This window comes from Rhipicephalus microplus, chromosome X (genome assembly GCF_043290135.1).
Source record: "Rhipicephalus microplus isolate Deutch F79 chromosome X, USDA_Rmic, whole genome shotgun sequence".
NCBI classification, from domain to species: Eukaryota; Metazoa; Arthropoda; class Arachnida; order Ixodida; family Ixodidae; genus Rhipicephalus; species Rhipicephalus microplus.
Window position 1 is genome coordinate 62,044,666 of NC_134710.1, and position 26,224 is coordinate 62,070,889.

Here is a 26,224-nt window from a genome sequence, read left to right on the forward strand (position 1 = left end):
TGGCGCTTCGACTGATTGAAGAAGCCGTGACACGGTCAACGAACATGGGTTTTCCGCAACAAATATAAGTGTAGGGTGTAATGTGACTGTAGATATTTCAGTACAAAATAAGCCGTAGAAATATATGGTTACAAACCCCGGCTACCGCCGGTGACCGCCATTTTGTTTAGGGCTTCTGTGACGTCCTGTGCGGCGTAGTGCGGAGCCTTCGTTTTCTACCTGTTTCTGCTGCTGCAAACCGTTCGATTTCAGTGCCGAGCCGAAGAAAGCGGAAATAGCTAGATTGCACGCGCAGTTGATCATGGAACAATATCGTTCGCCGCAATGCAGGCAGCTCGTGGCAGCCCAGCAAGCAGATCGCGAGTGCGCTAGCGTCGCCCGACTTTTAAAGGGGTGGTGCCACCAAATTTTGAGGCTATCCCAAGCTTGTTGTGGATTTCCTCTGTATACAAAGACTCTCCACACGAAGGGTCGGACCTTACAAACACGTACAATATATTTTAATTCACTTCTTAAAGTGTAGCTGAATGCTCGTTCTCGTGAACTAGGCCCATCGCTTGTGCAGCAGCACTGACGTTTCAGAATACGTGAAGCAACAGCAGTTGTCGTGACGTCACACCAGGTCTGTAGTGACGTGAGTGACCTCCCCCATCTCCGAAACGAGCGTACCCAACGTACCAGCAATGCATCGCTTGCTGTATTACTCGCAGAGTTTCGATCGCTTCTTCGCAAGTTTCGATCGCAGGTTTCAATCGCTACGCATCGAAACCTGCGAAGGCGTTCTGTTTTGCTGGCGCTTGTGTGGCACCTGTGTGTGAGAGCAGACGAAATTCAGCACGACGCGCGTCACAGCCTTGAGTGATCACGTGGCCAAGTCACCTATGTATCGACGTCACTGTTCAACTCGGCGCCGTGAAACCGAAACCAAAAATGGTCCACATAAGTAGAGCAATATTGAATTATTTGGCGGAGATACACGAATCTTGGTGCGTGCATCATGCTTCTTGGAGCTGAAGAAAACGCCTACAGCAAATAACACGCATGCTACAAATTTGGTGGCACCACCTCTATAAGCCACTCGCATGCACATGTGTTTGTAAATGTATTCCATTATAAACTGAGGGCTTGAGCAAATGTGCTAACACTTCACCAGTTTATGAATGCACCAACACAAGATATCATGAGCAAGACAATAACAAAAGTGAATATCAAAAGTCCATATTTTAATAAAGTGCAAAAAAAAAAAAGAAACGATTGGTACGAAGGACACAGGACGGCGCGCTACTTCCCGGTCTCTTTTGTGCCCCTCAGTTTTTCGCGCTTTTTTCAAGCATGAATTTCAACCAAGTCGTGCAACCGTTCCTGCTAAATCGCAATATCGGAACGCCGAAGCGATTAATAAAGAGTTTTGATAAGGTGATTGAATCACGACGGCGGTGATCACGTTGGAGCACTACGTAGTGATACCTTGGCGCTCGCCTATAGTGTATACTCCATGTGTATCGGGCCGGCAGCAGCAAAGCAGAATGCAAAGTGGAGATCGGAGGCATTGCAAGCTGTCTGCATCTCACATGGTTGTGCACTGGCTTCGCGACCGGGCAGTCATTGATCAGGCTACGATGCCATGCCATGACATCTTGCAACGTGACGTAACGTAAGATCACGGCGATGTAACGCGTTTTAGTGGTCCGTCACGTTATGACGACGTCATCACGGGGTGATTTTTCGACTCACCCATGTAGACACCACCATCGCAGACAGCCGATTTTTGCAAATGGTTAGGCATCTAAGGCCTCCGCCTTAAAAAAAAAAAAAAATGTCTGAGTAAATCTTTTTCGATGCTTTGATGATATAATTCCTTTTCAGGTTTAAATGTCTGGGACAGCCATATTATAAATACACACAATGAAATAAACTCCAGGTTTTTAAAAGAGCACTGGCACGAAAGCTTTGCATCGTGTTACGAAGAGTAGTTAACGACCCACTTATCATGGTTGGAAAGCTTTGCTTGCTGAAGCGTGTGAAGGTTCATTACTTGGAGGCGGTTTCACAGCGCACAGTCTCACTTTGTTTCAGAGAGCACCGATTAGTTTTCGTGCAAACGTAGATGGTAACGTGAACACGCACAACCGCGTGTTTCATGGGCACCGCATTGGCAGCTCTTTTCAGTGAAGGTTTATATAAGCACGCGTGACCCCCCCAAAATTCGCTGCCGAGGCAAATGTTAAAGGCAAAGGCGTCAGCCTGTATACTCCCGTGCAACTGTGTCACCTATTTCCGTTGCAAATATCTGTTAAGAGAGAGAGCGTTCGCAAGGATCGCGGCAACCAACAGAAACTCGTTATGCAGGTGGTCGTTGGCTGCTCAGACGAAGATCAAAGGCACGTTTTGCATGCAGTGGCGCGACACGCACTTTAAAGTTGATTTTAACTATGTTCTAGACTATGATTTCGTTAACATTTTGATTTCGTTAAATCATTAACGATTTCGTTAACATTTTGTAGATAATTCTCGTGTATCCACGCGAATCTATTGCGCAAGTTCTATTGCCTTCACGATTTTGTGTCCGTACTACCTACTACTTTAAAAGTCTTGTGTAACAATTTACAAACCGCGACCATATTGCCGTGTAGAGTGTCCTCAATAGGTGCATTTTGTGCGGGCGTATGAACAGGTGGGCGCACGTCTCCTCTCGCCGAAGAAAGGAAGAGCGGCGGGGTCGTTCGTTTCGCACGGACCGTTTCAATTTCCGCGGAATATCTTTCGGGCGCCGGTGTAGTACAGTGTCGATATGTATGCAAGACGCGCTGCGCTTCCCCCGCGGCAAGCAAGGCCGTATGTGCGCGCATGCCCGGTCGCCCTTTCGCCGCGCCCAGCGTTTTGTGTGAACCGGCCCGTCATTCATATTCATGGCCCGGCAGCGGCGAAAGCGTGGCGTGCTGGAATGAAGACGTTTATGCATACACTGCTTCCTGCGTGGATTACGGTTGCACAACGATGCGGTGGCGTTCTGTTTCAATGACGACGATGTTCGTAGACCGCATCCCTAATCTGCCTCTGCTCGCGAGAAGCGTTCGCCTAACCGCGCTGCCCTAGAACGCTTGTACCGTGCTCTCGTTGAACCCCGCCCACGTGGCAACCTGACCGATTGGACTTCAATACTATGGCTCGCGCTATAGAAACTATTAAAAAAAGCGTCAGGCTTAGTCTTGCTGCCATTTCGTGAGTTAATCATTTCGTAGGGCCTCACCTTCAAGGAACGTGGAAGGGTTTGAAAATAGTAACTAACTCATCGTTTCGGGGAGCTCTCAGAACAGGTCAGTGACATGACGATAGTTATAGTGCGAGATCAGAACAACGACAAAGAGACACGAAGGACTCGTCTCTTGTCTCTTTGTCGTCGTTCTGTTCTCGCGCTATAACTATCGTCATGTCATACCAACTAGCCCAAGCTGCCAGCCACACTTCTAAGGTCAGTGACGTTTTGTTGCGTCGCGCTGTGTCATACTACACTAAATTGGTGACGTTCATATATCTTCAAATGAAGGAGCTGCGTTCGTCGCATCAATTTACTTAGCACTCTCTGCTCATGTCCTGGTGCGCTTGTAAACCCCAGGTGGTCAAAATTTCCGGAGCCCTGCACAACGGCGTCTCTCATAATCAAATGGTGGTTTTGGGACGTTAAACCCCACAAATCAAATGGTGTGCTTGTAAATAAGGATATGGATGGCAATAGAGGTGCTGTCATTGAACTCAGCTGGGCGAAATGGCCGCTTTGAAACAGGCGTGGGGGGAGGACAAAAGTCTTCAAATTGAAAGTGCCGCCCATCGTTAGACAGACCGTTTTGTGCCGAGGGATGAGCTCGGACGAGTGCGCTCTTGTTCGCGAGTGCCGATTGCGGTGCCCGGATCGCGCGGCCCGAGGCAGCGGGGCCGCAAATGACCGCGAACCCATCGGCCCGGTGCCGACACACATCATCGCTGTCATTGGAGGCGCAGCCCCCGGAGAGGGCATCTGTTCTGCGCCCCTTCAATGGTAGCCTTACCGTTTTCGCGCTCATTGACGAGCAAATTACCTGCGACGGCGTGAAGTCATTCGGATAGCAGGTACAGGCGGGGATCGTTCCTTCCGGGCCTCATTTACCAATTGCCCAAGTGGGTCCTCCTCCGAGAACCGGCGCCGCTTTTCCGGCGACTGCGGTGGCAATCGAGCTGCACGAATCAATGGGGGAAAGTCGATTCTGCTTGCCCGGGCTGCGCCGGACGCTTTTCCTTTCCGCGAACCGGTGGGTGAGCGTCGGACGCAACGACCGCAATTCAACTTTCGACCCGCCGCGAGAATCCGAGCCCCCAGTAATGAGCCGAAGGAGCGAGAGCGCCAAGGGTGATTAGTATTGCAGCAACAGCCAGCCTCCGACGGTCGACAGACTGAACTTGGCTATCGCGCCTTAATTGAGCTCGTCTTTCATTAGCATCTCATTTGCATAATCGCGGACTTGACGACCGTATCCAGCTGCAAAGATGCGTGCCAGAAACATTGCTCCTGCGGGCACGCGTTTTGAATCGGGCGTTGGTGGCAGATACCGCGTGCTTGCCTTTTCATCCCTGCACACCGGCCTTCCATCTCGCGCGCCTTCTCTAGCCCCATTTGCGGATATGCGATCCCTGCGACCTTTTCAAGCGAAGCCACGTCATGGTGCGTGGAGCACCTCTATCCCGATTTGTTTCGCCTTATTGCTACGCCAAAATAATTTGCTTGGACGTTGCACAGAGTGAGCACCAGGTTACCGAGGTCTTGCTATTTGATGTAGTGAAGCAAACGTTACACATCAATATTTGTTTTCTCTATCTGTAGCACGTCCACAACAACATTATGTGTAGGAACCACGTTTATATCCTAATATTTTTTGGCAAAAAAAATGGTGTGTGGGGAAGGGTGGGAGTAATGCGAATTTTCGGCCAACAACCACTTAAGGTGGGCTCAAAATATTTTATCGTACTCTTTACAGATATACGATTTATATTTTCAATAACGAGAAAATTGGCATACACGGCTATATTTCTTGGCAGCTAGTAAGCAACCAATAGAAGTTAGCAGTGCGCGAAGCATCCTCCTGTTGCTAACCATGTTCCTGTGCGTCCATTGCGCGATCAAGACATCGCGCTGGGCGCTCGGGCGAAATCCGGCAGTGTCCCTTAGGAACCAGCCCCCCCCCCCCCTCCCAATTCTGTTTTCATTTTCTTTGATAACCCAAAGAGTGTTAATGGAAAAAGGACTCCTACGCGTCAGCATGCCGGTCGCTGCGGTGTGCTTCGTGACGCCACCCAGTTTGAAATCGACTCGCGTGCGCCGGCGTGCCTCGAGTCCACTTTCTTTCGGGTTCTGGCCGCTCGTGAGTCGGCGCTTTACATAGTCCTCAGCCATCACGGTAAGCCCGTTTGTTCCGCTCGACTTCCTAGCTGCCAGCTATAGACTCTCCCGACGGCGAGGGGGCAGCCCCGAACGCCGTATTTGGCCCGTGTTTCGGCGATCTCCGGCGGGTCTACGTGCGTGCTCACCCGCCCCGGATTCCCCAGCGGCGCGGCTAGCGTGGCCGACTGCAGCGAACTGGAGCGGGGACCCGGAGCCAGCGCGCGAAAAATGGCGCTTGAGCCGCCACGCTGTTGGATTTGTGGAGGATACGCAGTTCGAACCGGCCACATTTTGTTTGTTCGTTTTTTCGCTTTCCCAATGCGATCCCGGGAGTGGGGTTCGTCTGTGAGCGAGAAGGGAGCCTTTTCGTCGAGCTCTGCGCTATTTCTCGTAGACTTTCTGAAAATCGGGTGTACCCCGAGGGACACCGGTGATAGCTCTGACCGGTGTATTTAATGGGAGATGTAGAAGTGTACCCGTCTTTTCGTTTCTTTCAGCGTCGAAAACGAGGAGGTGCTCCTGGCGGATTTAGTGGTTTCCTCGTAAGTCGTGCGTGATTTATGTGTGCGGAACCATTGCTCCATGCAGACAGATACGCTGTTGATTTTTTTTGTTATTCGTTTCGCTCGCTAAAACATCTGGCGCAAACACCTTCGCTGTATGTTAGTGCGTGAGTACCAAGAAACAAAGTATTGAACTGTCTATTTTGAAGGCAGCATTACAAAGTTGCAGAACGCTCTCGGCCCATAATGTTCCCGCCTTGCGCGCAGGTTTTATAACAGACGGCCGCCTGTCAGCATATATGACTCTGAGTGAGAGCCATATATTTTCGAAAGGCGCCGTGGGCGAATACGTGCTGGCATTTGCATGCTAGTATGACAGCGTCTTGGAAATTTGCTGTAATAATGTTTACAACGCATACACTTGAATATATTCCCGTCACGGACGAGAGATATATGTGGCCGGCATGTGCGCTTGCATAGAGAAGTTGCTTCGTGTAACGTTTGGGCCAAGGCTCCCGTGTTAGCGTGGGATTATGCCTGTCGCGTGCGGATGCATCTGCCGAGAAGTGTCGGATGGACTATTTTCGTGAACGAGCTGATAGCTCCAGCTGACAGCGTAAATATTAATTCATTTGAAATGCATCGGTTAGGAGTAACAGTTTATGCATATACTTCAGAGGTGAGAATCTTCCGCTGTATGAATGCCGGTGCTAAAGCAATAAAGCGCTGTCTTTGCAGTCTTTTTGGCGGTGGTTAAATGGCCTCGAATAAGGCAGGAAGAAATGCCTCTGTTTCCCGGGGAATAGTTATGTTATTTGTGCGGTGTTCAGCTCATGGTGTCGCAAAGGTAACAGTGTGAAAATATCAGAAACGTCGGGGATACAAAAAAAAAAAAAAAACACGCAGCACACGTTGCGTATTCTGTGTTATTATTCTTTTTTGTGTGCGCTGTCATGCATAAAAGAACTTACAGAGAACTTTTACAGCGAAAGTTGTTATGAGGCCAGAAGAAGGGTCGCGTGTGCCGTAGTTGTACACCGCCGGTGTCCGTAACCACTATCGTGCAAAATGAGAAAAAAAAGAAAAACCCAAGTAAGCAAAACAAGGACACAATTGCATTCGAACCCGAATCCTCTACGTGCCACCCTAGTGTTCTACCATAGAGCCAGACCGGTGCTTGAAACTCCGTCGCAAATGGGCTTAGCGCGTTTTTATAAGTAATAAAGTGTTTTACAACACCAAATGAACAGCCAGGCGTCGAACTAATAGGTCGTCGAATGGTCCAACGCATTACAAAAGCTTCAGGCATAATTCTTATTTGTCGTCAGTGTTAGAATAAAGAAATTTGAAGTTTCTTGCAAGTGTGCTTGTAGCAGTTACCCAAAGAGTGTTAAAAAAAAAGTCTATGAATTTCGGCAGTAAAAGTCTATATAAGGTAGCTGTTGTAGCTTTGGCTGTTTGAAGAGTTCTTCGGCGGTTTTTTTGAAGAGTTCTCCACTGTACTCCAAGTAGGAGTAAGTCACGTGATATTGGCGTAAACGAGTACACGGTTTACGGAATTGTGTGCTGCCATGCGTGGGCAGTTTTCTCTGTGAAACGGGCCATGCGCTCATCAGCTGCGTTTTTGATTCTGTTTTTCAATTCAACGTTTCGCTGTGAAAAGTAGTCGAGAAATAGCGGCCACCAGAAGTTTCTATTTATTGTCTTGTCACTTGAATGTTTTTTTTCTTCGCTCCAGCTTGATCCACTTCCTCTCCCACTGAGCGCGCATGCTGGAATTTTTTCTTTTTCCTTCGCTTACAGTAATTTGTTGCTTCATTATCAAAAATACCGAAAGCTGTGCCCTTCAAAGAAGTCGTCATTTGTGGGAACGAACAGCCTCATCATCATAATGAAGAGCGCAGTGCAAAAGCTGGAGGCAGTAGGGCTCAACTAATCAATCGCGCGCACACACTGCAGTGTACTTTTTGAGGTCTATATACCAAGTCTGTCACTCAGGCAGTTTCTCACACATTATACAGCAAGAATGGCCTAAGTTTCTTCGCTCTATCAAGGAATCTCGTACTGTGTTTGTCTAAAAGAAAATCCTTTTTTTTTTATGTAGGGGGAAATATATATTAAATGGCATGACATTTCAGCTGTCACTGAAGACATTCTTAAATGTATTATTTTGGTTTCCTGGAAAAAAAAAAAACGAAAACGAAAAACGGGAGTCCTTCTTTGTTTCACATGCAGAACTTGCTGTGGTCGAATTGAATCCGGAGTTCCGACTACGGCGTACCTAATGTTCATTTTGGGGTTTTTGGCTCGTAAAACTCCTAACAAGTATTATCATTGCAGGTCATGATTTGCAACTTATGCAGTATAAATTTTGTCGTGTATATTTGTTCAATCGGGTTAATGGTCTTTGCTTAGACACTTGTCGACGGCTGCAGAAGCCACACAAAGTATAGAGAGATCACTCAAACAACTCACTGAGGAACTTCATTTTGTTACATTGCTCATAATTGTTTTGGCAATAGCAAGAACATAAGCTGACTAGAACCTCGGCTGACGCGAACTTGACTGTCTCATAGGAAAGATGCGGTTGTCACGGCTTTATTTGTAATACAAGGTAGCTGCAGGTACCTTTTCTAGCTGTTTCATAGAACGCTAGAATGCAAAAATAACAAATTGATAAGCTTGATAGTTAATGCCTCAAAAATTTAGTATAGAGGGACGTGAAATGTGGGGACGTCGCATTGCGTGACTTTTCGCTGCGTGTCCATGTTACGTGAGCGATAACTGGGGCTTTTGCAAGTTGTAACGCCATGTAGCGTTCATGCGCTAGCCGTTCGCTGCAGCATACGATGTCGTTGGCTCAAGGACATCTGGGGATCAGGTGGCCGAGTCAGGCATGCCATCTTTTGCAATAACTTCGCTTATTAATTTGCACAGCTGACAGAAGTGAGGATGAGATAGTGAGCCAATGAACTATTGTAAGCAGTACGAGCTGTAACACCGAATTCGTGCTTATTCAACTATTACTTGTAGTGCACTCATATGAATGTGATGCATCAAACTCGGAGATGCCCTTACGTTCGAGCATTTCGTGTCATGAACATTTCAGCGCTTGGAAACCGAGTTTAACTGCTATGGGCTTTGAAATGCAATTTCACTGTCATATTTATCTCACGAATGGGTACTTGGTACGGACGTAAAGCCCCCACCCAAGCTACCGTAAACGTAGGTTTCAGCCTACATGTTTTGGCCTCTAGTGGGCGCTGTAACTTTGCCTACAAAGCTACGCTTTTGCGAGCTACAAACATCGCCACATCCCCACATTCATTGTAGACTCCGAGCGTAGGCATAGCAAAGCCGACGTTCTCGGTAGCGCCGCTCGTTTTCCAACGTGATCTCATTGTAGAGTGATTGTTTTTGCCAACATGATAAACAAATTGTTTACTGAAATGACGCTATTACACGTGCAACTGGTTTTCTCGACAGCCTCGGTTTAAAGAGTAGTGGTTGAAAAAAAACGTGATCGGTTCGCCGAGACGGTTGGTGCCACTGTTTGTTTACCTTCAAAATGAGCTGCTATCATGGCTCGATATCTCGTTGGTGGTTCGGAAATGGACGCTGCCTTGCAGAAATAGCACACTTGAAGCATCACTTTATTCAATTATGAGTTATTTCACGTCGTAAACAGTTTATCCAATGTTTTTCATGTCACCGGCAATGGCAATATCCACAAATGCCAGGGCGAAACAAACCTGCGACGGATGCTCACTAGCGGTGCTCCTTGTCACGCTCCCGCGCGAATGCAGCTGTTGGCACGAACAACCTCGCATCTGAATTCGCACCATTTGTCCAGCACTAAAATGATGCCATCCAAACGTTGAGCCCCCCCCCCCCCCCCCCCTGCTTCGACAGTTGCCAAACGTGCGGCGCGTCGCGTGGCAGGCGAAGCAGGCGATCGAAGAAGCGACGTGCTGACGAGGATAAGGCAGGAAAACTTATGTGTAGTACACACACATACTACTGCCTGGTGGCGCTGCTCATACCATGTCGTGGCTTCAGGGTACAGTAGGAACAGAAACTAGCTTTTGAAAGGATGCTGTGATTATTGTTATGGGTGAACTCATGCTTACCGGTACGTTTTCTACGCTCTCGAGTACTTGGCCTATCATTTGACGGAAAAAAAGATAAGTGAAACACTTACCCGCGTATTTAGGAACATTATGACGACTTGCCGCCGCCTTCAACTCAGCGTGTTTGAAACGCGTTTGTGCTGCATTGGAGTTGGTGGCAAGTCAATTTCAAGCCCAAGAGCGTTACTGAATGCGCGGGTTAACACCAGTATAGTTCTCTTGTCAGCGGTCTGAAGTTCTTCCTCCCAGATGACCCAGAATAATAGGGAATCCCTCTCAAGGGTTGTGCAGTTGTGATGCATGTGCTACGCCACTCCTATTAGATGCGAAGCACCTCTTTGATTAGCCTGTGTAATAAGGACAGCGTGCCGCTCCTTGCCGCACGATCGCGCCGACGGGCGAGACACGTCGCAGCATGCTTCTCGCGAGCGTGCGCGTGCATTCCCCCGCTGTCGCCGGCGTTGCGAGGGCTAGCGAAGCCGATCGCGTTCGCAAATGGCGGCGTCAACACCGACGAGGTGCGAGCCAGGAAAGCCCAACGCAAGCGTCGGCGGTGGAAGATCAGCGACTCCGACGAGGTGCGAGTCAAGAACACCGATCGCATTCGAGAATACAGACGGCGCGCGGGTAACATCGACGAGACGCGAGCCAAGGAAGCCGAGCGCCAGCGTCTTCAACGTGTCCCGCCTCCCGTGTCATTGCGTTTCAAGTAAACGTTTACTCGAGTAAACGCTACACCGAGCTTTGCTTCAAACCATTCTTGCAGCACCCGCGTCGACGCCTGCTTCAACCGGATCTACGCCGTGCGCACCGCGGCTGCTTCGCATCCCATCAGGGTTCCCTTCGGAGAGATGGTCCATAGTTTTATTGTTAGACATTTCGCTTTTGACGAAGGAGCTAGTTGTAACAAAGGAGCCTTGAGTACTGGAGTAGGAGAACGATGTGACATTCGTGGGTGTGGGTGTCCTATTGTCCACTTTGGATGCACCATTTTGCACTTTGTCATCAATTTACTGCTAACTAAAGCACGTATATGATGTTTGTTTGTTCAGGGGTGTTTTGACATCAAGGCTGTATGCTCTAAGGGGAAAAAGAAAGCCCTTGCTTTGTTTTAAAGCGTATATCTCTACTTAACGAAATACGTCAACTCCCTTCAGAAGAGTCGTGCGTTCAACGGCTCCTTAAAAGAAAGGATCTAAACGGCCAGCCTTATTATCTACGCGAATGCCTTGACTAATGCTTCTGTTCCTTAGCCTTCAATCCACTACAGGCTGTTCTCCTACTGGTAGCGCACATTTCTCTTCCTAGTTAGTTATTCAGCGAACTTCATAACAGATTATAGCCTTACTCGGGCCTCTCACTTTGTTTTCCTAACACCTTTCAATGTGTGTGAGTGAAAAAGAAATATTCATTAACGTGAGCAATGAATTTTCATTCAAAGCTGTCTCACTTTCTATAATGTCCTAGAGTTATCCAAGTGGTGTGTCTAATGATACCTCGCCATTTTGCTTATTAGTCGAGCCGAGTGTATACAGTGCAACCGTTATCAAATATTTCTTTCTTGAAAAATTAAGGTGAAAGTTGCAGCATGCAGTTGTCTGTCCTTGAAGCTTGAGATTAAGGGAGAGAGAAAAAAAAGACTGACTGATCGCCACTATAGCAGTGAATAAGCCAATTTTGTGTGCGTGTTTTCCTGGCTCCTTAATGCACTTCTCGGGTATACCTGACAGAGGCTCTTTAGGCGCTGCGATATCTCGCGTCACACGCGTGGCCCACACGTCGCCGAAGCCCTCATGCATTCATCGCTGCTCTCCTCTGCATTCATCAATCTTCCATCTTGTATCGTTTCGTCGTCGTATCTTCTATGGAGGAACGCTCGCAGGTCGACACCCGAACCGAACAAAACCCTAACGCCGTATGGAGTAATGAAAAAAGAGTTCGTGAATAAGGGTGCTATGAGTGGGGAGGACGCAGTATATAGAAACAGCGTTGATGGTAGTAGCATCAAGAAAAGAAAATGTTGGCCTTCAGCAAAAATCCGAAGTGCATGCCTTCCATTCATTCTCATCATAGCTCGTCTATACACCTTCGGGAGTTGCTCCTGTGTATATTTTGCGCTTTGGCCTGCGTATGCCATTTTTAGATATGACGCTGGAGATGTGAGCGCAATATTCCTTCGTGGTGTGTAAATGAGCACAGGCCGGAGAAAGATGAGAGGAGGGTGGGTGGTGTAAGAGCGACTGTCTTATGACCTCCAGGCAAAACAGATGTTCAGGGGAAGATGGAGCCTTGAAACGACGAGAAGTCATTGAACAGAGAATGTCGCTGGACTCTGAGTTTCGACAAATGGACATGTCTTCGTCAAGGCAGCAAGTGCTTTTCCCTACAGTAGCGTATACTTTTGTGTAAGCTTTGCTCATTCTCTCTCTACTACAAATGCGGAGAGGATAACAAAGATGAAAAAGAGGGGGGGGGGGGGGCAGAAGAGAGGCGAGACGTGAAATAAAAGACGCCATTGAAATAGATTGTCATGCCATACTTATCTGATGGCTTGAATGTTCAACCTTAACTGTATGAAAAGAAGAACAGGTAATTAAACGTTGTTTGTTGCTTTGCTAGACACAACCGCAAGCAAAGCCAAGAGAGGTATAAGAGTCTTTTGACTGTTTTGTAGTAATTGTTATGCAAATGTGCAGAAATTAAAGTCGACGCAGACGCCACGTGCTGCCAGTGTAGACCGAATGGATTACACGTACGAAGCCACAGTGGGTAGTCGCGATCGTCCTCTCGTTATCGGGTATTTCTGTGCATTTAAACTTGGAAGGGTCAGCTGACGCCCCTCGTAGCCATGATGACAAGTGTGCAACACTCTTTTTTGCCAACTTGTTCCGGCAGACTCGATGCCTTCCGAATGTATGCGGGGGCTTATTCGCGAGCTTCGAGCTCTTCCGTGAAGTAAAAGATCAAGATGACTTTCGCATTTAACTCGTATTGGACCATGGTTCATAGTCCGCAACGGTGGAGCAGTGGTTTTGGTGTTCGGCTGCCGACCTGAAGGATGTGTGCTCGATCCCGACCATGGCGGTTGCATTTTGATGGAGGCGAAATTCCAGATGCCCGTGTAGTGTGCGATGTCCGTGCACGTTAAAGAATAGCAGATGGTCGAAGTATATCCGGAGGCCTCCACTCCGGCACCTCTCATTATATCGTGGTTTTGGGATGTAGAACCCCTGTTGTTGTTACTAGGCAAATTCATAAGCGGCTACTGCCCCTGTCACAAAAGGGGGGGGGGGGGTGAATTAACAGCACCTTGAAGGAGTGCACTTCACCGCTAGTGTCATTTGCACGCTGTCACACGGGAAGGCATAGTGACACTTGCTGCAAAGCACACTTGCCGGTGAGTGCGTTCGCCAAACACTCGTGGCGCCGGAGTGTCTAAGCCTTGGTAGGTGTGGCTCGAGAATAAATAAATTAAAGCAGAGCACACTTGCCTGTGAGTGCGTTCGCCGAAATCGCTTTGTGGCGGCGGAGCCTTGGTAGGAGTGGCTCGAGAATAAATAAGTTAACCGAAGCCGTCTTCGTAGCGGTTTGTAAGTATCGTGTTAGCTATTAGGCGTGTACTTACGCGCCTAATAGCGCGTAAGTACACGCCTAATAGCTAACACCATACTTACAAACCGGCGGAGCCTTGGTAGGAGTGGCTCGAGAATAAATAAGTTAACCGAAGCCGTCTTCGTAGCGGTTTGTAAGTATCGTGTTAGCTATTAGGCGTGTACTTACGCGTTAAAACATACTATTCAGCAACAACAAATTACGCTGATATTCTCACTTTCAGGCTGTGTACAGCCGCAACATGCCCATCACACGCCGTGCAATGATTGCAGCGGTGCGACGTTTCGTACGTAGTTCATGTTAAAGGCTCCTTATAGCTGTAACAAGTTATTACTTACGAAATATTGCCATAAATACTGAGTATCTGTTGTGCATCTCAAGTACCCATCGTCATTATTACCATCATTTCCGAAGTTTACTTCCCTTTCTCGTGCCCCGCCTCGGTGGTCTAGTGGCTAAGCGACTCGGCTACTGACCCGCAGGTCGCGGGGTTGAATCCTGCCTGCGGCGGCTGCATTTTCGATGGAGGCGAAAATTCTGTCGGCCCGTGTGCTCAGATTTGGGTACACGTTCAAGAACCCCAAGTGGTCGAAATTTCCGGAGCCCTCCACTATGGCGTCTCTTATAATCATATGATGGTTTTGGGACGTTAAACCTCACGCATTGTCATTATTATTACCATCATCATCATAATCTTTGCCGTGTAGCAGCGTGTGGCCAATGTGACATTCTGGGGGCGTAAGCGCATTCGCTCGAAATGATACTAAATTCGCCAGTGTGATCGGTGTATAAGAGACTCTTTCATTACATTCAGTATGAAGAAACGACACGCACGCACGCTCACACACACACGTCGGCAAGGAGGGTGGGGCTTCGCCAACACCATCTCCTCGTGACGACCCTTATGTGTATGTCGGTAGAGGGCAAAACACCGCATTGTCAGAGCCGCTGGTAAGTTAGGGTAGCAGCAACCATGTCAGCCCTTTTAATTCCGGGAAAGTGTTCTCCGAAAAGCTGCGAATTTGAGCCCCGTGTTGGGAATTTCTCCTCTGCATGTATGTAGAAACAGAACGATGAGCTGTTCGACATTTCCACGGAAGGTTTTGCCCTAGAGGGCAGTGCACAATACTGGGTTGATTGCATTGTTGTGAAGCACGCGTGTAATTCTTCGGAAGTTTTTTTCAAGTCACCTGAAACACTGCTGCATAACCTATCATCCGTTGCCATGAGAATGCTTGCTTTCCTCCGGGTTTAATCCTTATATCGCGAAAAATCAGTCAGTCGTGTGTTCTAGTGCGCAGGAATAGCTAGGAACCATTTTTTTTCTGGCGCAATAAAATTAACACAAAAGATCGAATGACGAAGTTACACAACAAGTTCAGGGTTCATGCGGGTCCTTGAAGCCTTTGAAAACCTTCGAATTAGAAAAGTTCATTTTCAAGTCCTTGAAAGTGCTGGTATTTCGCAAATCCTTGAAAATCCTTGAATTTCTTTTTTTAAGGCTTTCGCTTTGAAGAAGTATGGGTCATGCTGGCTACGCATTGTACAGAACAGATAGTAACCGTTGGAATTGTACAATATTTTTGCGTTCGAGGAAAACAAAAACTGCCGCTGAGCCCCAGCTTGAACAGTGCGGTGTCAGGTGTGCCTGCGCGTGTACGGAACGGCTGCAGCCGCGGCGCGGCTGGAAAGGGAGAACCCCGAAGGACGCTCTCGCTCTCAGTCGCCGCGTAGGGGTGAAAAGGCAGTGCATAGAAAGGGATAAAGAGTAGGGGGGGGAGGGGGGACGCTGCTTCCGAACTCTCATTCAATTGTTTGCCGAGAGGGAGACCTGGCCCAGGGCCCCCCTTTGATGTGGTCCTCGTACCAACAAACCGCCCCAGCCCACTGGTGCCGCCTCTCACCGCAGAATCGGTCAGCGTGTCTGCTACGGGTTCGTCCCGAGAAATCGTCATGAATAAAAGATGGCCAAACTACCCGCTCGAATCTCGATCGCTTCGGATAGATTCAGCTTCGATTTCCGCGAGGCAGCGTCTGCCCCGCCGCGACGTCAGCGCTTCTTTGTTCTTGCACGCTTTTCCTCCCCTGGCCTGCTCGCGTTGCTTCGTTCCGCCGACGGGGTATGGCTGCGTTTCTTCTTATTTTTTTTACCCCGTGTACTCTTGTCACTGCTTCAGGCTTTTCTTCGGGTGAACTTGCCTCAGAGTGTTTGCTGAGAACCGTGCAACAGCTAAAGGGCATTCGTAGCCTTTGAAATGTCGGACTCCCTGTTAGCATGGTGAGCACCGGAGTCTCCCGCTTGTACACCTAAAGGGCGGTGCTTTTGAAGGAAACACTGCCCGCTCGCGGGAAGTTTCCCGCAACAGACGATAGTTGCCGAAATTTTCCTGGCCCTGTGCGTCAAGTGCGGCAGAAATGCGAGTAAATTAGCATATTTATTTTAGGCTGTGGTATTCAGCGTGCGAAGGCGATGCACTGAGAAGGGACATTTGTTTTTCAAAACAGACTCCGTCGGTGTGGTTGTATTTTGTTCGCGTACTGGCGTCTAAATAGTAAACATACAGCCTGCATTCCACAAAAAGCGTAGCGTACACCATTACGAAAGAAGCACCAATGCGACGCTCTGCCGCCAACGTGTGGTGGATATGAAATAGTACAGTGCTTGTTGTGCACATTACTATAAAAACAGAATAAGCGCAAGCATAAGCCGGAAAAGCCTATATCTTTTAAAACTGTTTCCTGTTATGTGCACTGTTAACGGAGGTTCATACGCCGATTTTGCTGTACCATTCGCCAGAGTCACTTTATGTTGATAAAAATCAATACGTCGCCCTTGACTTCTTCGCCCGACGTCTGTGGCATCACGACCATTGTATTGACTTGATTCGTGACGTCTAGCTGACTGTTTGCCAGTAGTACTATGATCTGCCACATGTTGCGGGTGCATATACGCACCAACGTGTACGTATTCGCTCTGTTGATCGCGGAAAACACTTTGAGCACTTCTTGGTTTTGTACCATACTTCCTCGGGTATCATGCGTATTATGGCTTGCATAAGATAGGTTTGAAGCAGGTCTGATTATATGTATGCGCTTTATGCGTATAGTTACTGTTTGAGCTCTCATTCAATGTTTTTTTTTTCCCCCGTAAATATGCATTCCAGAGAGTTGCCTGACTAATATGTTTTAGCCGTTAGTTGACCGGTAGCTTTCGTGTGCCACATACACGTCCCCCCAAAATGTTTCGATCTATGCGTGTCATGGATCCTTATTTTGCCGGGTTGAGTGGAAGATTTATTCTGTGATAACTGAGGGACAATTACGTCGCTCTTCCATTTTTTTATATTTTTTTCTCGTTCTCGTCGCTATCACTCGATGGCGCGCAGCTACTAGTGCATCTTGTTCCCGAAAATGTTGTCCGCAGGCACATTGTTCTGCGAAGCGAATAGGTGGCGCGTCCTGGCGCCGTCTCGCGCCGCGTATCGGGGCCACACCGGGGACGTCGATTAAGCGGCTCACCGTTTCGCTTCGAGCAGAGGCGGCGATTGCTCAACAATGACCGTCGTCTACGCAATTTCGCGGTCATGGGCGCACGCATCCGCGAGCGTTCGGCGGCTGAATTTCGGCCGAATCGGTAGAAGGCCCACTGGTGCCTGCCCTCCGGTGCCAGTTAAGGCTCTTTCGTCGTCGGCGATTTCTGCTATTGATTCGGCTCATTACCAGGACCGTCGCCGGCGTTGCGCGAGGGCCACTTATGCTGCTTCTTCTTCTCGCATCGCCCCCTCCTCTACCTAAGAGGCCCGGGCCCGCGCGGCGTGAACTTTGCTCTACTCGGTGGTTCGGACTCTTTCTCTCTCTCTCTCTCTCTGCCCGAGCGCGTGATTGTTGGGAGAACAAAGAGACGTTGTTATTCCGGCAGATTCGATTTCCAGTTAGTTCTCCCTGGCGCGGACGCTAGGAACGAGCAGTGCAGGGTTTAAGAAGCTGCGGAGGAAGACGCACACAGTTACAGAGACATTATCCCGTCTGGGCACACTCATTAGAGCTGGTTTCAAGGCTGCTGCTTTCTCCGGCCGGCAGTGTGGTGGTGGGCTTCCCTCTCGGAGCGCGGGGAATGCAGGGTGAAAAAGAAAAACAAATCGAAACTAGGTTTTGGCGCGGGAAGAACAGAACCCGGGGGTCATTTGTAAAGTGTTCCGGGGCCGCCGCGGGCTTCACTCGAGGCCCACTTTCTGCGCAATTTTCTTTTTGCTTCGCGCTTTCTGGAACTCGTTTCGAACGCCGCTTAACGACGCTAATGAGAGCAAGCAGCTGGCACTGACTGAGCAACTAGCTTCCAACGAAGTGTTGTCAGATGCTCGCGGGCGCGGCCCATAAAATTGGCGGTTTATTGGGAGCTTGGTGATTCCTGGCCGGATTTCCGTCGACCTTCGAACAGAGCTTGGGCGTGACGAGACGCACGTGTGACGATTGCTTGTGTTAGTTTTCGGGTCGCGAAGACAAATAGATATTTTAAGAGGCCGGTTGCATACGCGCCTAGTATAAGTTCGTCGCCACTTAATGTGTCTTCACTATGAGACTCTTGGTTTATTATTGGAAATTAAGTTCCCTATTGTAGTACGTCACTCAAACGTACGTTGACCTTAAACGGAGAGCAATGCCGGACTTCCACGTTTTTTCTTGCTCCTTCGAAGAATCATAGCCGGTGTCATGCTGTGATCTTTCGGTTTTAAAAATGACGTATGTATTCTTCGCTTCGTGTTGACATACGCAAGTTGTCGCGTTACCTGAAAGACACGCTTACCTCACCTTCGGATGAAGATTTCCCGCCTTCGATAGAGTATTGATTCACATCGCATTGAAGTCGCTGGGCCCACTTAGCTTGCAGACGAATAAAGTGCATTTATATGCATTTTGAGTTGTTTTGACAGTTCTAGGGCACAGTAAACAAAAATCTCATTACAGTCATGTTTGATTCGTTGCTCCAGTTTTCAGGTTCCCGCATCTCGGAGGAACCTGCATTGTTTTTCCGTGGCCCAAAAGGATGGAATCGCGTCATTGCTAAAAAAAAAAAAAAGCTAGCCTGAGAGAGAGAGAGAGAGAGAGAGAGAGCGAAAGAACCGGGAGAAGTAACCTCGCTGCCATTGTTGTTCTATCGCGCTCGAAATTTCGCAGCCTTTTCCCGCCCATCTGTCAGTAACAAAGGCGAACTTCGTATTGTTTTCGGCCGCAATGAAAGCATTACTGGCGTGCACAGCTTCGCATCGCACAAAGGCGAGGCGGCGCTACCAGGCGAATGGCTCATTACGCCAAGTCTGTCGAAGGCGCTCCGCCAAAGGATTTCATAACAATGAGCGGAGGCACGCAAAATTGGTGCGCATACAAAGGACTCATCCCTCCCTTCCCGCCACAGGCGGCCGGAACAGCCTGTTTATTGGCCCGGACCCATAGAGAAGTCGCAACAGTGCTGCAATTTATACAATCGCTACCCATTTCGGGACTATGACGACATCCCGTAGGATGTCGCCATAGTTCCGCATTGCAAACAGACGCGTATATTGGCTGACAAATTGAAGGGCCGCAAGTGACGATGAACGGAGCCGCAACTCCGGCGCTATAGGAAGTATTTTTCAGTGCACACGAGATTCGGATATGTGGTTGGTTAACACTTTTGCTTCTCTAAAAAAGCGGACCTATTTCGTGGACACTTTTTTTTTGTCCCGCGGTGCAAAGGCTCGAAAAATAATTTGGGCACATGTCGTCTTGAAGATTGGTTCTATTACTGCATTAATTCAGTGTTCGTTTGCTTAATACCATGTTGAAGCACTGTGTGGCGCAACATTAAAAATCGGCTGGAGATTTTGGGGCCTTATATAGTTCCAAAGGTATAATAAATACAAAGACCAACTTCACGAAGACGACCTTGTAGAACGGTAAACAATGGTGTTACCGGTATTTTTTCTTAAGCTCTGGCATTTTCTACTTGTTTTTTTGCAGAGTATTCATGTCGGCATGGCCTATATTACGCAGCTGCTCAGTAACTGTATAGTGCAAGCGTGCAGTAAGCAAAAGTGCGGTGTAGATTGGAAACACTACAGAAATGTCTGCAATGACTAAGCTAGTTCTTGTGACTCGTAAGGTAATAAGTCATTAGCTTCACAGCTCATGCGAAGGCGTGCTATATAGTGTGGGAAGGTTGTTCAGGAAGTGCTATATAGTTAGATGTTTGAAGACTGCGGTGCCTTCCATGAGGTCATATCTCGCGACGCATCAAACGTGAAACTACAAAGGAATTGTAAAGTACGGCAAAAAACGTGTCACTGATGCAGAGAACCAGATCAGCTTGCAAATAGGCTACCATTTAGCCTCCAGGAGCTGTCGCCAGCAACTGGTGGAGTAAATGATGTCTATTCGAAGTTTCGCTTGTCATTGCTGCTTGTGACTTCAAGCGGCTCGGTGCGCACCCTTATAGCGCACTTTATTGATGGAAGAGGATCTAAAGAGCGGAACGAAAGAAAGAAAAAAAAAGCCGAAAACGCTGCGGTCATTTGCTCCGAGACGACAGTACAAGAAGCTCTCTTTTAGGCGCCGCCGCTCTCGCCACTTTCCCTGTTAGCTCTTCTATCACGCTGCGCTGTAATGGGCTGGCTTATGAAAATATTTTTCGATAGGCGGGATTGAGAAACTTTCTGCCAGAGCTCACCGCGGAAGTGCTTAATGAATCCGAGTGAAAAATGACTTGGAAACGACTTTACGCATCTTCGTTATACACGGCATCGCTGGCGCCGTTTTGTGGAGGCTTTGGCCACGCCGGTTTGTGAAAATCGTAGGGCTAGAAGTTTAAAATAAGCAACAAAAAAAAATAGACAAGCCCGTTCCATACGAGTTTTCTATAGTTGGGCGGGCTGTGCCAGCGTGCGCTTTGCGCATCTCGGTTTCCTAATTGATTACTTTTAGACCATGTGTGATTCCGAAAGCGGAATCATGCACACAGATCGAAGACATTTGCCTGGAGTGGTCGAATGAAGCGTGCAACGTTCTGGCGACACCTTCCGTGTTTGGAACGAGCTGGCCAAGATCACCTTGAATGTGTATGCGACATGCGCGCGCGGTACCTTACCCGATACGTGCAGGCACGCGCGTTTTACTTCTTGAAAGTGGTGGTTGTCACTCTGCAATGATGCTGGACCCGCCGTGGATGTGCTTGCATGCAGACGACATAGAAGCCTGCGCTTGGATAATGTCGTGCATGATTGGCGCGCTTTTTCTCACTAGATCAGGCGAAGCAAGTGCAGTCGTAGGCCAATTCGTGAGATGCCGGATCGCCGTTCGAAAGCTGCCGCGTGTCGAATCTATAGCGTGCTTTGAAACGCGCTCATCAAGGCGTCCCAAGCGCGCATCGAGGCAACCTGTAGTCGAAGCTACGCTAGACCCTCACTAAGCGCATGCACGTCCTACATCCAACCAATCGGCGAACAGGCAGGTAAATTAGGTAATATAGGACGCGCATGCTCCGAATAATCATCCAGCGTATCCTCGACGCCCCAGCTACGTCGCATACCGTCTCTGTGGCAGCTTTTGAACGAACCTCTATTTCGCAAAAGTTTGTCCGTCACTGCACAGTCTCGATGCAGTCCGCTCGACTACTTTAACTTCATGGATATGTGATTCGGTCCGCCCATCAGTTAGAGAACACGCCGCATATCGTGTTTTTGCGTAATTGTTGAAAAAAAAAAACAAGCGTTCCTTCAAGACAGACGCGTAGACAAAAAGGTTTTGTTTTAGGTATTGTGGCGAGGAGTGAAGCTCCCCCTTGAAAGTAATTTTTCTCTCTGTACGACATGGTGAAAAAAATTCCGGAAGGGGGTGGGGTTAGTGGCTACGGGCCTTGTGTACCAGCCCCTGGCTGCGCCACTGCTACAAGGCGTTGATTATATACGAAATTAGGAAAGCGAATGCGCTTGCTAAACGTGCGCATTTCACTTATAATAGAGTTTTATGCTTATAAGTTAGCAGTATGTTCAACATGATTACATAGTATGCTTCACAGTCAATTAGCGAGCCCCAAAGTTTTTGGATGCCTAGAGTAATTTAACGTGCACGCCACTTTTGCATTTTTACCCGGCTGGAAATCGAACCCACGTCTTCAGTAGTAAAACGTTATGACGGTTAGCTACCATGGCGGAGAACTATGAGAATACAACGGCGAAAGTGTCATACTTTGGAGCCGTGTTCATGCGTCATACGCGTATGCAGGTTGGCAGGGCAGCCGCTCCTGGGATGCCCATCATCGTTTTTTTTTGTTAGACGTGCTTTTCTGTGAAAGAGACTGACCGAAATATTCCGTGATGCGCGAGAATCAGCTTACCGCGTTTTTGAAAGTAGAGCGACAAAAAAGAAATGGCGCGAGCCGTGCAGTCTCGTATTTCTCGCGTACTGGAGAGCCGTATTGCGGTCATGTGAGAAAGGGAAAAAAATAGTGCACTCTTAAACTGCTCACGAAATTTGAGCAAGCACTTGTGCCACTGTTTTCTCCCTTTTATGAGCTCCTTTTTCTTCTCGGCGAAAACTTGCTTCTCGCGGAGGAAACTTTTGAAAACGAACCTCCGACTTTGCAGCGCACCATGAAGGAAGACTTCACTTAAAGAGGGCGGCTGTAGTAGTTTCTTAACACATTTATAATCGTGGTTTGATGATATTTAATGAGAGTAAAAAGACTCAGCCCGGTCTATCTCTGGATGCAATTTTAAAAGCGTGTCTCGCTTATGGCTTGCGTGCTTAATTTCCTCCATCGTGGGATGACTCATGTAAGGTGATTTCTTTTCACGTGATTGCAGTATTGCACAGCTTTCAGTAGTTCACTTGTTACTTACCATAGGTCATCAAGAAAAGTTGAACTCACTCAGACTCACTCAAGAAAGAAATCCAGCGCTTTGGACTCACTCGGACTCGTTTGCCAAAATTTTCTTGAGCCGGACTCACTCGGACTTAGACTCGCCAAAGTATTACTCACCCGGACTCTCTCATACGCAGACTCACGGCTCAATGAGAGCCTGAGTGATTCCGAGTCAGTCTATAAATCCAGAATTAACTTGTTGGACGGCCCTTTAAAAGTAAGATTTGGCGCAATCGGTTCTCTTCTTGGTGCCTTTCGATATAGTACCCTTCGAATACGAGTCATGAGTAGTTAAAAACGAGTAACGATATTTTTAATAAAAGAGATGAAAATTTAAGAATATTTATCAAGAATATCTCGGGAAGAGTTGGCGGGTGAAGGGGGCGGAGTCTGGGCAAGCTTACGTAATTCACGCTTCTGATCAACCAATATTGGAACGGTGTTTGAGTGGTACTACATTGGACAACGTGTCAGTAGACACAGTATGAACGGGATTTAAAGTAAGGCAGATAGAACGTACAACTGTGCATATCTTTCCGAAAATTTACTTCACTCGTGCAAAACATATTATCAAAGGACAAAACTCTGTTATCGGTACCGTAAGTGATGAAAATCAACACACTAGGCTTTGGGGTGTTTTTGTCCATGGTACACTACAGCCATTATTAGGTTAGGTCTGCATGTTGTGGTTACTCTCGTGTTCTATTCGGTCTTGAGGAAGCGTGATGCATAGATTATTAGTTGTCAGATAGATTAGAAAAAGTAATCGATGCTGTAGCACCTGTGTTGAAATAAGTACAGTGTGTTGGGTTTTCGTGATCACGATTATGCTAGAAACTGCACTTTCGATGAAAATTTGCAGGCACGCCTATCTAAACTAACATATGTCGCTGTTTTGTTTCAGGTTCCACTATGGCTAGGCCGGCCATGGAGCGAGGATGCTCGCGAGTGTGCGTCATACTGCTGTACCTGATTGGCATGCTGCTCATCATAGCCGGTGCCGTCGCGGGCGGCTTCATCGTTAACTACCCCGACATCCTCTTCTATCTGGCCATCGCGTCCGGGTCATCTATTGTGCTCGGAATTGTCTTTGTGTCGTTGTCCGCCTGTGTTTGCACGAGACGCAGGCCACCGCCCTCCAAGGATGCTCAGCGGAAGTTCACCGCGCCAACATCGAACGGAGTGAAGGGCAGCTTGAGTACCGACTTCAAGGAGGCGTCCGTAAGCTCGCGAGAAGATCTGATTGGCTCGGCATCATCTTCGCGGCCCAGTGACGGAATGTTGAACGTCGCGCTTGAGAAGGGCGAGTTCTTTCACAATGCTTCAATCGACACGTCCAACTCCAAAAAGGCGCTACAGAAACCCGTGACCAGCTCGCCGAGGACAACGAAGTCAAAACTCGTTCGTGAGGATGCTGTGTTCCCCGAGCCGCCCAAGGTAGCAGAAATCCCTCTTGCCCATCGCTCGCAACCAGACAGTCTCCGAAAGGCAAAGGCTAAAAATGGCAAGCTTCCCAAGTCCCCGGCAAGTGTCGGTGACTTTGCCTCATTGGGTTTTCAAGACGAAGATGGTGTCTTTGGGGTGCTGGATGCTAAGGGCAAGCCCAGCGTCAAAGGACGAGGAAAGGTGCCGTTGACGGCGTTCAAGCAGACGTCGAAGTCTGTTTCAGACCTGGACGACGAATCGTCTTTCGATTCTACCACGCGGGCTCCCCAGCAGCGCACTGCAACGACCCGTCCTGAAACACCGCAGATGGAGCCTCGGCTGGCCGTCAGCTGCCACAACATTCTAAGCGAGGAGCCTGTGCGCGTGGGCATCGCCCACCTGCGGCAGCGCGAGGACACGGTGGCCAGGAAACCTCCGGTGCCGCGCAAGGTGACCGGTATCGCGCTGCCAGGCATGGTTCAGCGCGCGGCCCCAGCCGGTTCGTCGTCGCAGAGCCAAGACGACCTCAGCCGCGTTCGCCTGAAACCAGCTGACCAGAAGCCTCGAGGTTCGCTGCACGACCACGGGTCGGAGGACGGCAAACAAAAGCTTCAGCATAAGTCTGTGCCAGACTTTTTCCTGCAGGGCGGCAGCGCCAAGCTCACTCTGCTGGACAGCAGTTCCAGTTCCTACGGCAAGTCGAGCCGAACCACGGCGCCATCTTCCGAGACGCCGCTCAACACGTCGCTGACATCGTATGCGGAGCCAGTTGGGCCCGAGGACCTGCACAGGTGCAATACAGTGGGGCTGCCGCCTGCTCCACTTCCGAAGCCGACGACGAGTGGACAGCAGTTCCGCTTGTACACGCCCAAGGAGGACGCCCTTGTGATGGACAAACAGCCTTTGATGGCTGACTGGGCGGCCAGTGTTTCTTCCAAAAGCGACACATTTTCTAGTGACGAGGCGGAATGCCAGAGACAGCTAAGCTCGTCCCAAGAGCTTCTTATGGGAGGGGTTAAGTGTCTGGAGACTGAAATATAGTTTTACGTGTGCGTTTCCGACGATGAAGGAGTTTTGTTGTGCCCTTCGATGAATAGCTAGTGGACGTTTAGTTGACTCCTGGTTTGATACGCCCACGAGACTGCCAAATGCAACCTATGGTCGCGGAAATTAAAGTGTGGTGATATTAGAATAGTCCCCGCGAGTCATGTTTTTCATCTCAGCTTTTTGCGGTGATTAATTACACACGTAAAATCACAAATGGTGACAAGTACAAACTTCAGTCATGAAGGTTCAACGCCTTTATATAACATTTTCCTAACCGACCCAGAGCTCTTGTAGTTGGGGTGCCTGAGTGCCTATGTGTCTAAACTTCAGCATTTTTTCTACTAGCCTTGCGGTGCGTGTGGCTGGCAAACTGAAGAATGTCGGCAAAGTGGAAAAGTGCGGCAGAATGGAAGTGCTCGGTAGCCCTAGGTTCGCGGGCTGGTGCTTATTCACTATATATATATATATATATATATATATATATATATATATATATATATATATATATATATATATATATATATATATATATAGTCGCTCTTGTGCTTTCTGCTGCCACGTTGTCGTAATCTTTTTAATTTTTTTCGGCCCACCTAACTTTCTGTCTCCCCTTCGTGCGTTTGCGTGCTCTGGAATCTATTCAGTTACCCTTAATGGCCAGTGGTTGTTCTGCGTACGTGCTATGTGCCCGAGCATTGTCCATTTCTTTTTGTTGATTTCAACTATAGTATCCGTAAGCCCGGTTTGTTCCCTCACCCTCTCTGATCTCTTCTTGTCTCTTAAAGGGACACTTAAGTCAACTATTAAGTCGACGTCGATTGTTGAAATGGCGGTCCAGAAACCTCGTAGTGTTACTTTTGTGCCAAGGAAGGGCCTCTTTTGAAATAGTTACGTTTTAGTGCTCCGCATCGGGTTAGCGCACTTAAAATTACCCGCCTCAAAAGCGGACCAACCTGACCGACTCTCGTCACTGTAGCCGTGCACAACGTTGTCCGGCTTTACTGCGCTTGTAGCCACAGACTGAAAGCAGCGGGAGCCATAGCAGCAACAACGACCGGTGATTAATTTCCCAACAATGGCTTCGAGATTGCAGACGCTTTCGTTTTAACTGCGCCCCAATAGATGACTCCCCCCCCCCCCCCCCTGTCCCGTGTAACCACGCGAAAGTAGAGTTTTCAAACCTTTCGTTCCATTTCCC

General features: G+C 48.4%; 1 protein-coding gene across 6 annotated transcripts in view; it reads left to right on the forward strand.

Annotated features, from left to right (window-relative positions):
* Nucleotides 1-25,176, forward strand: part of LOC119176101 (uncharacterized) — a 59,953-nt gene extending 34,777 nt beyond the window's left edge. For all 6 annotated transcript variants that reach the window (XM_037427237.2, XM_075876946.1, XM_037427239.2 and 3 more), the window contains exon 3: nucleotides 23,459-25,176. In XM_037427237.2, the coding sequence (XP_037283134.2) occupies nucleotides 23,467-25,020 (1,554 nt within the window). In that variant the 5' untranslated portion in view covers nucleotides 23,459-23,466 and the 3' untranslated portion in view covers nucleotides 25,021-25,176. The remainder of the gene's footprint in view (nucleotides 1-23,458) is intronic.
* Nucleotides 25,177-26,224: the final 1,048 nt, after the last annotated feature.